This window comes from Lactuca serriola, chromosome 5 (genome assembly GCF_051521515.1).
Source record: "Lactuca serriola cultivar US96UC23 chromosome 5, Lser_US96UC23_V15, whole genome shotgun sequence".
Lineage (NCBI taxonomy): Eukaryota > Viridiplantae > Streptophyta > Magnoliopsida > Asterales > Asteraceae > Lactuca > Lactuca serriola.
The window spans coordinates 60457311-60473727 of NC_136412.1; the positions used below are offsets into that span (position 1 = coordinate 60457311).

General features: G+C 37.7%; 1 protein-coding gene across 1 annotated transcript; it reads left to right on the forward strand.

Moving 5' to 3' along the window:
- The first annotated feature begins 2035 nt into the window (after positions 1-2035).
- Positions 2036-2425, forward strand: LOC145049543 (uncharacterized). The gene is made up of 2 exons (XM_078997929.1): positions 2036-2168; positions 2247-2425. Exons 1-2 carry the CDS (start codon positions 2036-2038, stop codon positions 2423-2425), a joined length of 312 nt encoding a protein of 103 aa, XP_078854055.1.
- Positions 2426-16417: the final 13992 nt, after the last annotated feature.

The window sequence follows — 16417 nt, forward strand, 5'->3', positions numbered from 1 at the left end:
GACCATTTCCCCTACTATTCATTGACCAAATGTTAGAGAGATTAGCGGGTAAATATCACTACTTTTTCTTAGATGGTTTCTCAGGTTTTCATCAAATTCTGGTAGCCTCAGAAGACTAAGAGAAAACCAACTTCACTTGTCGTTGTGGCACATTTGCTTATAGGTGTATGCCTTTAGGTCTATGCAATGCACCCACAACATTTCAGAGATGCATGGTGAGCATTTTTTTGAATATGTTGGAAACATCATTGAAGTCTTCATGATTGATTTCATAGTTTATAGAAACTCCTTTGATGAATGTTTAAGCAATCTAACAAAAATTCTGCAAAGGTGCATTGACACATATCTTGTGCTTAAATATGAAAATGTCATTTCATGGTGGACAAATGATTGATCTTAGGTCATATTGTGTCCCAAAAAGGCATGGAAATTGAAAAAGCCAAGATAGATGTTATCAAGAGTCTTCCTTACCCGAAAGATGTTCGGGAAGTTCATTCGTTTCTTAGTCATGCGGGTTTCTATCGACGGTTCATCGAAGATTTCTCAAAGATAACAGTGCCGATGTGTCAAATACTCCAAAAAGATGTTGAATTTATGTTTACTTAGCCATGAAATTATGCTTTTTATCGTTTGAAGGATTTACTCACCTCCGCTCCAATCATCCAACCACCTAATTGGGATCTCCCATTTGAGATCATGTGTGACGCGAGCAACATAGTTGTTGGGGAGGTATTAGGTCAAAATGTGGATTGAGCACATCATGTCAGCTACAATGCGTCTAAGACCCTTGATAGTGCTCAAAGCAACTACACCGCAATAGAAAAAGATTTTCTTGCTATTGTTTTTTCCCTATAGAAGTTCTGACAATACTTCCTGGAACTAAAGTGATTATGAATTCGGACCATGCATCTATAAAGCACTTACTTACCAAGAAAGATTCAAAGCCGAGGTTAATACGGTGGATGTTTCTTTTGCAAGAGTTTGATATTGAGATCAAAGATAAAAGCGGGAAGGAGAACCTGGTCGCCGATCATTTGAGCTGAATAGTTCAACCCGAAGATGCGACACTCATTCATGACACATTTCCAGACAAGCACTTGTTTTCTATCCGAACATCACATTGGTATGCAGATATATGAAATTTCATTGTCACATGAAAATTCCTACCCAATCTCACATGGTCACAAAAAGATAAGATCAAGAAAGATGCGAAAAGGTACATTTGGGATGAATCATACATTTGGAAACATTATGCAGATTAGGTAATAAGAAGATGTGTTGAAGAACATTAGGTACAATCTATCCTTAACTTTTGTCATAGTTATGCTTGTGGAGGGCATTTTGGTCCTCAAAGAACTGCCAGAATAATTTTAGACTGTGGATTTTATTGGTCTCGACTTTTTCATGAATCTTACATTTTTTGCAAAAGCTGTGACAGATGTCAAATGACTGGTTCTTTGAGTTCCCGAAACTAAATGCCTGTGACCCCCATCTTGGTTTGTGAAATATTTAACATATGGGGTATTGATTTTATGGGTCCTTTTCCTTCATCCTTTGGAAACTTATACATTCTTTTGGCTCCTTTTGGCTGGTGATTATGTTTCCAAATGTGTAGAGGCAAAGGAAACAAGAACTGATGATGCTAAAGTTGTTGTAGATTTTGTCAAGGCTAACATCTTATGTCGGTTTGGAACTCCAAAAGCCTTGATCAGTGACAAAGGCACACATTCTGCAACAAAACTCTCGGATCAGTTCTCAAGAAGTATGGAGTCCAACATCGGGTGTCCACAACTTATCACCCATAAACAAATGGAAAAGCTGAAGTGTCAAATAGAAAAATCAAGTCCATACTTGAGAATACAGTGAACATAAACTGCAAAGATTGGAGTTTAAGAATAGAAGATGCTCTTTGGGAATACCTAAGTGCATATAAAACTCCAATTAGGATGTCACCTTATAGACTTGTGTTTGGAAAAGCCTGTCATCTCCCGGTGTATCTAGAGCACAATGCTTTTGGGCTGTCAAAAAGCTAAACATGAAGATTGATGAAGCGGGTATTCATATAAAGTTAGAGATTGAAGATTTGGAGGAGATAAAAAATGAGGCATTCGAGAGCTCACGCATCTACAAAGACAAGACCAAAGCGTTCCATGATAAGTACCTCTCCCGTAAGACCTTTGAGATTGGTCAAAATGTATTACTCTATGACTCTTGACTTAAATGGTTTTCTGGTAAGTTATAATCAGGGTGGGTGGGACCGTTCATTGTTACTAATGTATTCGGTCATGGTGCAGTCGAGATTAAAAGTAATAAAACTGGAAAAGCATTCAAAGTTAATGGTCATAGGTTAAAGGTCTTCTATGAAGGTTTCCAAGAGAAAGACATAGAGGTTGATAGCTTGGAACGCCTGAACTACATTGAGTGAATCAAAAGGGTAAAGTCGAACCAATGACTTGAAACAAGGGCGGCTAACCGAGAGGCAACTTGGGAGTATTTCTTTCAATTTTATTTATTTTACTTTATATCACCCGTGTTGCAATGTTTTTGAGTCTTTTCGGGGGTTCGGTGCAAAATAATTTTCTTATCTAAGGGTCGAGAGCAAATTGGGGTTCAAAAAAATCATGCTTTTTGAGTTTAATAGAAGAAAAATGCACATGTCATGCCAAAAATGCACGGTCTCATGCTAAAAACGCATAACCCAATTTTTAGTCGTGCCCATACTTCGAGGTTTTTAATAATTTTTTTTGGCATGGGCAAACTTGAAAACGCATGGGTAAGGTCCAAAATGCACGACCTAAGCCTTAGACAGTGCGTTTCATCGAGGATAAAAGTAAACAAATATGAAGCGCATGACCTCATGCTCAAAACGCATGGACTAGATCAATAAACGCACGGCCTATGGCTAGACCGTGCGTGCGAGTCGCAATGTTCCCAAAAAACACACGGCTAAAACACACTATCCATGTGTTTGGTCGCAACTCTCACGGAATAAGGAAACTCGCGACCAATGTGTTTTTTAAAGTACCAAATTTTTTTCTTAATCGAATAACACTCTCCCGTGCATTTGATCCTCTCTTGCCTTCTCGATCATGTGTTGTGTCTCCCTCTTTCAACCATTCTTCAGCCGAGAACCCTCCAAAACCTAGCCAAGGGTGTGATTTCTTTCAATTAATCCAAGATTAAGGCACAAAGCTATGTTGTTTAAGTTCCTAACTTCACTTCATTCATCATCTAGGTCGAATTCCTCCATTATTGGGTAAAACTCGAATTTCTCTTCATAAACCCTAGTTTTTTATTTGTAAAATTTTGACTTGATTCTTGTATTAGGTTTCAAAATTCTTATATAGGGTTTAAAGAACAAGCTTGGGGAGGTGTTTCGGAAAGAAGATTGGAAGCATTCATCTCCAATTATGCATTCCACCATTGAAGAGTTCAAGCTTTCTTAAAGTTGAAGATGAAGTGAAAAATTCATGCAAACATAACAAATTCAAGAATTTCAATGGTGCATTCCTTCCATATATCAAGTTTTATGCATTAATTTGAAGTTTGTTTCACAAGAATTGTTGCTAATCCATTCTTGTGCTTCATATAGTTGTTCATTCGTGCTTGTCTAGTTGTGCTCTAGTCTTTGGTCACCAGTTGTCTGTCATATATTTGGTTTGTCATCATGCCAAAACACAAAAATCCAATGCCAAAGGAACAATTGGAATCCAAATATGGTGCCATCACCATTGTTCACAATTTTCTTGAGCATCGTGACAACTACCTTCCCCTAAAGGACCACGAATACTCTCAGCAACGGCTTGTAGATATTCCCACTCTCCAAGAACTAGGAGTTTATGATGGCATCCTTAGGTTGTTTAGCAACATCGGTTGGGAGAACATTCTCACTTTGGCACCAATGGAATCGTATAAAAACACAACCGTTAAATTCTTACAATATTTGGAATTCAATGACAATGCCAAATGTCTCTCACTCCGTCTCATGCAATTGCAATTTTTTCCGAGTCTAAATGAGCTTAGTGGGATTGTTAGGATTTGTACATTCAATACTTATGGTCCCAAATTAGGCTACATGTGAGAGAAAAATACCCTTTTCAAAACCAAATCCTTTTGGAAGGAAATCACATTGATGTATATGAGGCTCGATCTGCCAAAGCATCCCAAATGATTCATCCGATCTTAAGGGTGGCTCTCTGAATTATTGCTAATATTGTCCTCCCCCAAGAAGACGTTAGCAGAGCCGGAAAGAAGGAGCTAGAAATTTTTTGGTGCATGGTCACCGTCTTGAAGAGACCACATTTTGGCGCCTTCCTTGCTTACAAACTTCTCAAGGTCTCTACTAGCGATTCCAACCCTATCCATTGTGGTGGGATCATCACTTATCTTGCCACCCGCCTTACTTGTGTCGAGCTTTTTGAGAGAAAGCGCCCGAATCTCAAGAAAATCACACAAGGCTTGAATATCATCACATCCAGTGTCCTTGTAGCCTCATCTTTCTTCTACATAGAAATTGATGGTAGTCTCACATGGTTGGTGCAGGGTGAGCCCCATTTCCAAGTTCTTGCTGGGGTCTTTAGTTCCCTCCAGTGCCAGCAGGACACCACTTAGACTCGCTAGTGTCTACCAAATAATATTTCTGCAGATTCCATTCCACGCGGCCCAGAGCCCACCCTGAGAGCTCCTGAGTTGTTGGTCTTCGACCACGAAGACGACGCTCGTCCTAATCTCCTTATTCCTGCCGCTCACTCCACTCCTCCCAATACATAGGGATCCACTTTTATTGCACCGGTAGATACCACACGTAACTTCTACACCCTGCGGGCGACTCAATACCATAACACATACATGAGACATTTTGATCACCTTGATCAAGTTGTTGCCGACATTCGCGCTAATTTGCCTGTGACCAACGCCTTCGTCCAACAATTGACTTAAACAGTATAAGAAGCTATGCAGTTAATGCAATGTTGGTCCCTCTGTGGTCAGTAGGTTGCCCTGCCCTCTCCGAGCATCGAGGATAATGCTCGATCTTAAGCTTGGGGAGGGGGGCCTTGTACATTAGGTTCTAGTTTACACATGCATTTCAAAAAAAAAATTAATAAATAAAAATTAAAAATTTACAAAAAGATTTTATTTTCAACTATTTCTTAGTTTGCATTTTTTTTTTAAATTTCCAAAAAGATTTTTGTTTTTAGCATTTTTATCTTTTTGCATAAAAAAACATATCCATGCATTTTCGTTTTGTGCATTCTCATTTTCATGCATTATTAATATATATATATATATATATATATATATATATATATATATATATATATAATAAAAAAATAATATGAGATGAGGACAATCTTTACATACGATAGCTCCACGAGGTGGGAAAATAAAAAATCAAAATGAAAAAAAAATCTTAAGCGACCAGATCCTTACTGGATTTGTAGAATTTGTTGTCATAACTAGGGGACCCAAATAGCGTAATTCAAGACCCCGACCTTAGATAATAAAAAATGGTATACTGAAACTTTTTTGTGAGCGGTAATAACAACTTTGAGATGATTTGCTTTTGAATGTTTAAAAAGAATCCTAATCGAAAACGCTGGACCCACAGAACACGAACCTATTTGTTAAAACACGTTACCCTCGCGGTAACAAAGAGCTTAAGTATCAGATTCACACAGTCAAGAAGGCAGAAAGGGTACAACTGTCATATCCGGTACCCAAATCAAAATTGCAAGCACTCAATCGAATAAATTTTAATAAATTCAAAACGTTGATTGAAGAGCTAAAGCTCAAAACGAGGATACAAATCCAAGTTCAATCAAATCAAAAGTTAAAGCATAGGAGCTGGGCCTCTTCAGATGGGCTCATTACTTCAACGAAAGCTTATTAGCTATGACAGGTTCTGTAGGATGCGTCGATTCCGATTTTTGACTATCTAGTCTTAAGGACATGAGATCCCGAATTGTGTTATTTTTTCTCACAAAGCTAATTAAGGTATAAAACTAAAATAAAACTATGGTTGGATTATTAGGTTACACCGTTTCGTGGTCTTCCTCACTTTGGGAGTCTGTGATACATGAAAGGTAGTAGGATGGATGCCTATGTATTATTGATTGGATCCCCATCGTTGTAAAGTCTGATCGTAAATAAAAAAAATTATTTGTATCTTTGAATTTTTTCTGCGGTTCATTTTTCTTAAGCATCTTTTTGTACATATGTTATTTTCATTAGTTTTTCTTTTATTGCATGAAATCACTCTTAATTCCCTTTGGTCCTTTTCGTTCCTTCTGTTCTTTTCATCTTAGTTTCTTTTTAGTCACTTATGTCTTCTCTAGGGTGATTCTTAATTTTGTTCTTTCTTAAGGACAAGAAAGGTCTAAGCTTGGGGAGGTTTCATAGGTGCATTTTATGCACCTGTTTTGCATGTTTATTTTTATCCGTTCATAGCATTCTAATTATAATTCTTGCATTTAGTTAATTATTTGGGAAATTGCAAATTTCATTAAGAATGTTTGGTACTTCACTATTTTTGATTTATTTTGCAGGCATTATGGAGCGTGGATCTTGGAGCTTGGATGCATGGAGCATGGAGAATGGAACTTGGAGCTTGGAGCTTGGAGCATGGAGCATGGAGCTTTGGATCATGAAAACAAGATGTACCGGTCATGCTATGGAAGAAAACATGAAGACAAACCCGAGTCATTGTTGCATTATCATCATAGAAAACGATAGTGTTTGAAACACGGTTCATGTTACACCAACACGGGTTGTGTTTGTCCTTTCTCATCTTATATTTGAGCAACATGACTTGTGGTGAAGCTAGACTAAAGATGGAGCCAATAGTGAAGACTTATTGTACTTTTAGCAAAAAGCATGGGCCATGCTAAAAAAACATGGTCAAGACAAATGGCTATGCCAAAAACACATGGGAAAAAGGCATGACCATGCTAGAAATGCATGGTCTTATGGCAAGCACGTGAGCATTAATAAAATTGGGGGGGTCGACACACTTTTCACAGGGACAGTTTTGGAGTAACTTTGGACAATCTTGGGCAATTTTTGGGGAGATTTCTTGGAGCTTTTGAGAGGACCTAATCATTGTAAACACTTTTGATTTCATTTTGTAAGCATGAAACATTTCCAAGTTCATCTTTCTTTTTGATTGATTTGTTCTTTGCCACGTGTGGCTAAGAAACCCTAATTTCTAGTTCTTGTTCAAAACATGTTTATTGCTTGACTTGAAGCATATTATTTGATGTTTGATTTGTGATTCTATTCTAGTGATTATGTTTTTGTTTAAACTAGAGTCCTTGAATTTGATTTGTGTTTGATTGGCCGCTTTCATGAATTGAATTTTTGTGTAGTTAATTAACTTTTAGGGCACATAATCATTCTATTAAGTTAATAATTGGTAACAAACAATAAGTTTTCTTATTTTAAAACATATATCAAATGTTTTCACACTTTCAAATATACGAGAAGAAATGAACATTGTTGGGAAGCTTGTACAAACTTAATGCAATTTTTCAATATAATCTAAGAGCGTGTTTATGTTGAATTAGTAAAGCTAGGTCTAGTCAAAGAGCATGTATTGGTTAGATAATTTGATAAGAGAGAGGTATTAGAGCATTTTAATACCTTTCAGTACGAACTTAGAATAGCAATCACAAATTACATCAAGTCATAATCAAGTTGAACTACATTGAGACCTAGAACTAGAACCCTTCAATCAAATTTTTTAAAAGTTTATTTCATTTTCTTCATGTTTTTAAAGTAGATTGTTACTTTATTATTTTACTTTTGCAAACAAAAACTCCCCTTTTTTATCAAAGTACCTTGTGCAAAGAGGCATAGACTTTTTCTCGTGTATCTGTGGTTTGACCCTGCTTGCCATATACTACTTTTTAATGCATTAAAGAAGGATATTTGGAGTCCATTGTACCTCTATTATTTGTTGGGTTTGACAAACCTAAAAATATCACAGTATTTACTCAAGTTAGGAATAATGCTTCGCTTCCGAAAGATCCCTTTGGACTTGGAATTGAACTCATGACATTGGACTGATTGTTAACTACCTTGATTGGTGTAAGTGGTTTGAAACATGTAACCATTCTGGGTAAATTCTAAGGAATTTTTAGAAAATATTTTTTAGAAAAATATTGTTGTGGTTCAAAAATAGTCGGATTTGGTCATTGTCATGTTTTTTAATGTAAATATGATTGAGTACATTTTTCATCACATATATTTTCACGAAAGTAAGACCATAAATTCTTCCATGTGCTAGCCCAATACCAGTAAGAGTGAAAAAGTGTTGTGACTTTTGATTTTGTTGAGTTCGTTAGGGAGTAGCCAAAATTCTTGTTTTCACTATTATATATCTTGATGGAGCTAATGCCAAGATGACTCAAGACACGACAGGTACATTCTCAACTATGTTGTAAAAATATGGTTAATTGGATTGGATCTCTTTCATTTTTGTCTTGGCTATTGCATTTTTTTAAAGTTTGTGTTTTCATTTTTTTTGCTTTCTTCTATTCTTCCTCTCAGTTTGTACTTAAGTGCTGTTTTTCTTGGGGTCAAAAAAGGTTTACGCTTGGGGAGATTTGTTAGGTTCATTGTATGCACCTATTTTTCACATTTATTCCACACCATTGCTTGCATTTAGGCTTAACTCCATGCATTTTTTATGTTTTCGGGATATTCCATGATATTATTTCACTCGCACACTTTTATGATATTTTAGGGACTCTTGGAGGTGGGTTCTCACTTAGGGAGGTAACTAGAAGGTGCAGACAAGATTCCACGACTTTCGGATCATGGAGGAAGAAATTGTAGAAAATTGAAGAATCCCCACAGTTAGAGATTTCCACGACCATGGAAATTTTAGCCTTGCATTTCCATAGGGCTTGGAAACAGCCTGTTCTAGCATCATACTTTGAAGCCTTGTCCAACTCAAGTATCTAAATTTCCTTATTTCCAGGGGCCATGAAACGCTAGTGTAAATTTCCATAGGTCGTGCAAATGTGACGTGGGTTTAGTGGCAGTTTCTCATCTTCTCTAAAGGGTAGAAACCGACTTCAATTTTTGGTGGGTCGATTTTGGGAGTATGTAACACTCCAAATCAGGTAAACTGTTCTAACCCCTTGAAATGATTTAATTTGGCAAAAAATGGTCCCTTTGTTATGTTGGGCGAACCTAAGTATACACTTAGCATATTATGGAGGAAGGAACGCAAAGGAATATTGAGTAAGTGGGGCGTACATGTAGGTACGCGGGGCATACGCGACAGAGGAACAAAACCCTAAAACTCGGACTTGAGACCTATTTATTCATCCTTAAGCCACTTAGACCAAACCCTAATCAACCTCTAGAGTCTCATTTCATCCCTTTACCTTAGTTTTCCTTTGAGAGTGTGATTTTGGAGCATAGAAGGGTGTTGGTGGCCATTTTGGAGCACATTCAAGAAGAAGATGCTAGTGAGCAAGCTTGGTGTGGCATTGGGCTTCAAGAACCTGCATCTAGTTCAACTTGATGAGCTTCTAGAGTTATAAAGTCTTAATATTGCCATCTTATTCATTACTTTGGGTTAGGGTTTTCAATATTGTCCCTTTTGTTGGTTCTTGGATCTTCTCTTGAGAGTTGAGCAACTCCAGAGACTAAGATGGTTAGATCTGAGCCTTGTAAGCATGCTAGATGCATAAAGGTGCTAGCTTGAGGGTTATCCAGAGTCCATGCATGAGTTTGAAGCTTTTTATGAAGTCCTAATGTGAAGAATGAAGTTTTGAAGTCCCTTATAGCATGCAAGGGCATAATGTGACAACCCAAAATTTCTATTCTGTACAAACATAGCAAGTCAATAGAAGTCAGAATAGTTGCTGTTAATTTTCAGACATTTTAGAATAAGTTTGTAAAGTCCCGGAAAATAGATCTACCAATGATCAAAGACAATAACAGATGCAAACACGAATCAATAAACCAATAAAAAGCAAAAGACCAAGCTTGCATACACTTTAATACTGTAAAACGTCTGATACAACTTGGAAGTATACGAGAGCATCAACAACTCATAATGACTGACACAACTCGCTATTTAAAGACCTGACTAGAGACCGTAAGGTGTTTACGGCCGTAAAGAGTTTACGGCCGTAAACCCATTTTGACCATAAACAACGTAAACTCAAAACAAGACACGAACAATTACATTTCTACTGCTATCTACGACTATGCCTAGACCAAACCATTTTACAGAGTCTTTCAATCTCCCCCTTGGTTTGGACAAGCTCGGCCCCATTCCTTTCTTTACCAGCATGACATCCATTTGGCCCATAGCGCCATTCCACATCTTTTTGCTCAAAATCTCAGCAACCATCCTGGTATACGCCTTGGCTCCTTGCTCATAGATATCTTCAACCACTTTGATTTGAAAATTGCTCAGATAATGAATATCCCATTTCCTGAACTGCAGAAGGTCTCTTTGATCATACAACCGTATGCACCCATTCTTGAGCTTAATGACCGCACCACAAGTATTTTCATCATAAACCCAGCACTCCATAGAACCGAGCGATCCATCTTTATAACCTTGAACAATGGGAAATTGTTTAACTTGAGTCGTGGGTGGCCACATAACCAACTGTAGAGGTTTATCAGAAGAAGCTTCAAACACATCTGGATGTTCCAGAATGATTGACTCAGCAGTTGGCATTGTAGGAAATCCCTTCTTTACTTGCTCATCTAGAAAGAATTTGAACTGCGAAACCTGAGAATTGTTTAATAGATTGATAAAAGGAGCTTGTGATAACTCCGCAAGATCAACCCTTGTCAGCGAACTAAAAGCACGAATATCCTTATACAACTCTGAATTACCGCTCTTGCGAATAATAATCCAAAGTCGAAGAGGATCGTGAAATCCCCAAGCAGCTACACCCGACCGATCTCCAAAAGTATCTCTGAACTGAACAATTTCAAGATCAGTGACAGTGATCAAAGATTCCCCTTTAGAATTGCACTGAGTAACATTTCGCTTGAATAATAACTGCCCCCTTTCAGTATCATCTTCTTGATTTTTCCGAATGATCTCTTGAATATGAGAAGCCATAGGAGGAACAACTCCAATATGCTCAGCAGAACTAGAAGATTGACCAGCTGGCACATCTACTGGATACGCTTGCACATGTAAATTTATTCTTTGTTCTTCTACGCTTGTTTTATACTTCTCACCAAAATCATCCTCCAGTTTCTTTTTCAATTCGAAGTAGCTTGAAGTCAGCAGATTGAAATGTTCTTGAAGGTCAGAAATCTGCTTATCTTTTACTTTCCTATCCCTCTTAACTTCTGCGAGTTGTCCGCCAAGATAAGTTCTATCTGACTGAAGTTTAGACACTTGAGTACGAAGCTCAATGTTCTGAGCACGAAGTTCAGCTACTTGAATGTCAAGCTCTATGTTCTTCTGACTTAATACCGAGATCTCCTTTCGTAAACTATCATCAGATGAATCATCATCAGGAGCGCCTCCTTCACTCATAGAAATGTTCTTTCCTTGAGGGCTAGACGAACGAAGCTGTTCCTCTGCCATATGCAAAGCTAGTCTCTCAGAAGCAGCATCCCTATTAAATCTTGGAACAGGAAAACCAGGAGGAGCTGAAGGGCCACCAACATCAAAAACTGAACTAGGTCCAGTTGCAAACATCTTTGTTACAGAAAGTCGTGTAGTAGCAGTAGTGATTGGTGGTGTAGGAAGACCACTGACCAAACTAGTAATTAGCTCGGATTGTCTTTCATCAAGTCTTCTCCTCTTAGATTGAGGTTGGTCAGCCTGTGGAGGTATTACACTAACAAATGGTTCAGATGTAGGAGAAATAGACACGGGAGGGGAACATCCCACAACTACCTCCATTGGAGTTGAAGTTGACACCATCTGCTCGGAAATTGGAGTAAGAGTTCCGCTCGTTTTTCTCTTTTCAGTTGACGGCAAAACACTATCATCGACATTTTGAAAAATCGTGTCAAATATCTCGTTGGACACAACATTAGCACTACTAGCTAAAGAAGCCGCAATATCATCATTATCAAATCCCGTAAGATCAAGATCTTCAAATGAGTCACGTCCATCATCACCGGTACCTATTTCCCTTTCATCCTGTCTTTCATTCGACTCATGTTCATGACTAGAGGTACTTTGATCTCTCTGAGCTGGTGAATCTTCATCATCTTCAGTCACGTCTATCACAAAGTTTGCTGGAGTCGAACCCTCAGTAGACGTTTTCTCAGAAGAAGTCGGTTGTGATGATTCGTATGACACTGGCGTCTCATCCAATTCTGTAAACTTACCGAATTTTTCCAATCGATAACGCCCTCGAAAGACAACTTTTCCTCTTTGGTTTTGCTTGATGAATCCCACAGTGTGTGGACCCAAAGATTTCATATCCAAGGTATCTCCTGACTTCCTAACCTCAGGAAACTGCATCTTGACAAAAAATTGAATGAAGCGGGGATATTGGAGAAAAGTATCCCTTGTAGAAGCCCGGATGTTTATGACAAATTCCTCTAGGATGAACTTTGAGAAATTGAAATGAATTCCAGAGGCCAAAGATACGAATGCACCAGTTGTACGTTGAGAAATTTCATCAGCCCCACTCCTTCTACCGGACATACAACTTACGAACACATGAGCCAGAAATCTCCAATATGGATGAAGCAGCTTTTTCAACGTTGGCGGGTAGGTTCCTTCATAACTCATCCGTCGTAGTATTCTCTGAACATCCTCTATGCCAATTTCCGTCGGATAGTTCGTTTGATCATCAATCAGCAACGCGTATCGAACAAAACTTTCATCGATTACAATATCTCGTCCTTGCACCTTCGCCGCGACTGTAAAATTTCCATCATCATCCATCTGCGTCCTTGCCGTCGCCCAAAACTCACGAATGATGTTCTGATAGATCACCAGATTGACTGTCAATGCTGATGCAATACAACATTCACGCAACCTGCGAATCATTGAAAGCATGTCGGAATGAACAACAGGTGGATCAGCAAGAACTATCGCCAGATTATGCATGTCTGCAAACTTGAGATTTGCCATTTTCCTGCACTCAAACACAGTTGTAAGAAACCTACACCAATAATAAAACTTATTTTGACAAAAATATGACAATAAAATTTGATCAAAATAAAAATTATTTATTAGTGATGTATGTTAAAAATAATTAAACCTTTTGACAGTTTTGGTTCTTGGGCCGTAAACTCTAGTTTACGGCCTAAAGAACTCCCTTAGAAAAATTTAGGTTCACGGTTTAAGCGAGGAAAAACAAGCAATCGTTACCCAGTCAAACTAAGAGCTTGAATCAACAAATGTTCTTGGGCCGTAAACTCCAGTTTACGGCCTAGAAATTACTTCGAAAACACGATGCATAATTATCATTGAAATATTTCAATCAGTCCAGAAGAGTTACACTTGAATTCATGGGCCGTAAACTGGGAGTTTACGGCCTATGAATGTCTACACCGAAAAAGGCTAAAAATTGGTCTTTCACTTTGAGATGACGAATGAAAAGCATATAGTCGCGAACACAACGAGAAGTCGCATCATAATAAAATAGTTTCGAATCCAAAACATCAAGTTTCAGAGTTTACGACCTAAGCTTACGGCCGTAAACTCCTCGACTTGAGTTTATTTAATTTTTAAGCACAATGTGATGAGATTCCGTGAAACAAAATATATATTCGTGATCTACACGATGCTACCTTCACGATGATATACTCGTTTTTCTGAAAATCGAAGAAAAAATTTTCGACACCTTGAGGGCTTTTGGGAGTGGTTTGCGGCCGGAAACTGTTGAGTGGGGAGATTCCGGCAGTGAACTCCCCCTTTTTACCTTTTTACCTTTCCACCTTTCTTACCCTCCTGCCTGTTAGCTACCCAGTCTTTCTAATTTTTCGCCAATTAATAAAAATAAAACCTTTTGAGGATTAATTTAATTTTCAAAACAAAAATAAAAAAAAAACTAACACACCATAAAATTTTAAATGCTAGAAAAATAAAAGTAAAATAAAATTAACATAAAATTTTAAGTTGAAAAATTAAAGAAATAAAAAATTAAAAGTAAAATTAAAATTAAAAAATGAAATTAAAATAAAATAAAAAATCAACATCAAATAAATTAAGAAACACTTTAACTATCACTTCTTTTGTGATGCTTGGATCAAAGTTATTGGACGGCCTTATTCTACTTGTCGGTACCCTTATTTTCACATCTTCGTCTGACCGATTGCCAGTATTGTGGTCCACTTAAACGCGAAGGATTTGTGACATTTTGGACCTTTTACCAATGACATAATTCGGGCATTTACCTAATTGTAAATTTCTGGTAATTATTATATCTCCTAAATCTAACGTGAAATTACCTTATGACCATTTAATTGACTACAACCAGGGATATTGTTGTCCACCTAAATCGAGCAGCGAGATCTACAGACAATCTGTATGAGTTCAATTTTTAGGTGTACTGGAACGTGTTTCCCGCTTCCTGATATGCCCCAGCCATCAAGAACTTCCAGAGTACTCCTTACACCGGGTGAGCAGACAACCATTCAGAGAGAGAAGGGATACAGAATTCTATTTCTACCTACTTCAGAGGGGTTGAGAAGAAGAAGGTTGCATATGCTGTGTACCAGGTCGGATTAGAAGTCGCGCAAAGGAGACAACATGTGACTAACAGATGAGAAGTTTTTCACATATACATTTCACACATATATTTCAAGCGCATATATATTTCCTACAGAGAAATGGAGTTGCATATGTTGTGTACCAGGTCAGATTAGAAGTCGCGCAAAGGAGACAACATATGACTAACAGAAAGAAAGAAAGAAAACGATTTTCTACAGACCTAATTTATCAGAATTTACCAGTCGCCCTATCCAACCGGAATTAAGGACAGAATCCGCACATCGAGGAAAAGTTAAGCCACGGTTCCAAGTACGGGTTCAATTAATGTGACGAGTAGATTCTCGTGTTTATCTCCCTGCTCAACCTATCCGAGCGTCGTGATGTCAGATTAAACGGATCTAACTAGGTCAATATTTGTCGAGTCCTTAAATTCATTAGGTTCAACTTTCCTAGTTAAGTCCTATTTTAAAATCTTTCGCGCCTACCAGCACATCGAGCACAGAGCGTAGACGATTCAACGTAGGTACGTTACGCTGATTCAGGTCGTCCTTTATCACTTATTAATATCATTTCCCATCACAGTACTTACAACGAAGGCTGCTTTGAAATAACCCTAATTTAGATTCTTTACTGAAATGACACTATTTTTGAATTTTTTTTGTAATTTTTGTTGTTTTTGTATTTTCTTTCTCCCCCTAAATTTGTGCATAGTTGAGAGTTTTAAACAAAAGAAAAAAATGCGCAAATTTAAACATACCTAACAAAAATTGAAGACAAACTTGGTAAAATGTTAAAATAGACTAAAAAGACCAAAAATGAAATAAAACTAAAATAAAAAATAAAAAAATAAAAATAAAATAAAAATAAAATAAAAAAACAAACAAAGAAAAAAATTAAAAAAACTTAATCCTCAAAACGTATCATTTTCAGAAATCCCACAAGCACATCAAAACGAGCTTTGTTAAAAGGTTTTGTAAACAAGTCAGCCACATTGTTATCAGTGTGGACTTTTTCGATTCGAATTAGAGATCGTTCATAACAATCTCTGATAAAGTGAATTTTAATATCGATGTGCTTGGTTTTAGAGTGTTGGACTGGGTTCATAGCAATTTGTGTGGCAGCCTCATTATCACAATACATAGGGGTTTCTGAGTAATTCAAACCGTAGTCCAACAGCTGATGTTGGATCCAAATAACTTGAGAACAACAGGCTGATGCTGCCGCATATTCTGCCTCTGCTGTCGAAGTCGAGACAGTGTGCTACTTCTTGCATTGCCATGAAACTAGTCTGTCACCTAGGTATTGACATCCTCCTGAAGTTGATTTCCTGTCAAGCTCACAACCTCCATAATTACTGTCAGTAAAAGCATAAAGATTAAATTCAGAATTCTTCGGATACCAAAGACCCAATTTAGGACTTCCTTTGATATACCGAAAAATTCTTTTAATAGCAATAAGATGAGAGAGTTTAGGATTAGCCTGATAGCGTGCGCATTGACAGACTGCGAACATAATGTCTGGTCGACTTGCAGTAAGATACATTAGGGATCCGATCATTGATCGATAAAGAGTTTGATCTACGGGTTCGCCTTCTGGATCTGGAGTCAGGAGGGGTCGTTCAGCCATCGGTGTTGAGGCAGATTTAGCATCATGAAGTGCGAACTTCTCAAGAATATCATCCACGTACTTGGCCTGATGAAGAAGGATGCCGGTTGAATTCTATTTAACCTGAAGCCCCAAAAACATGGT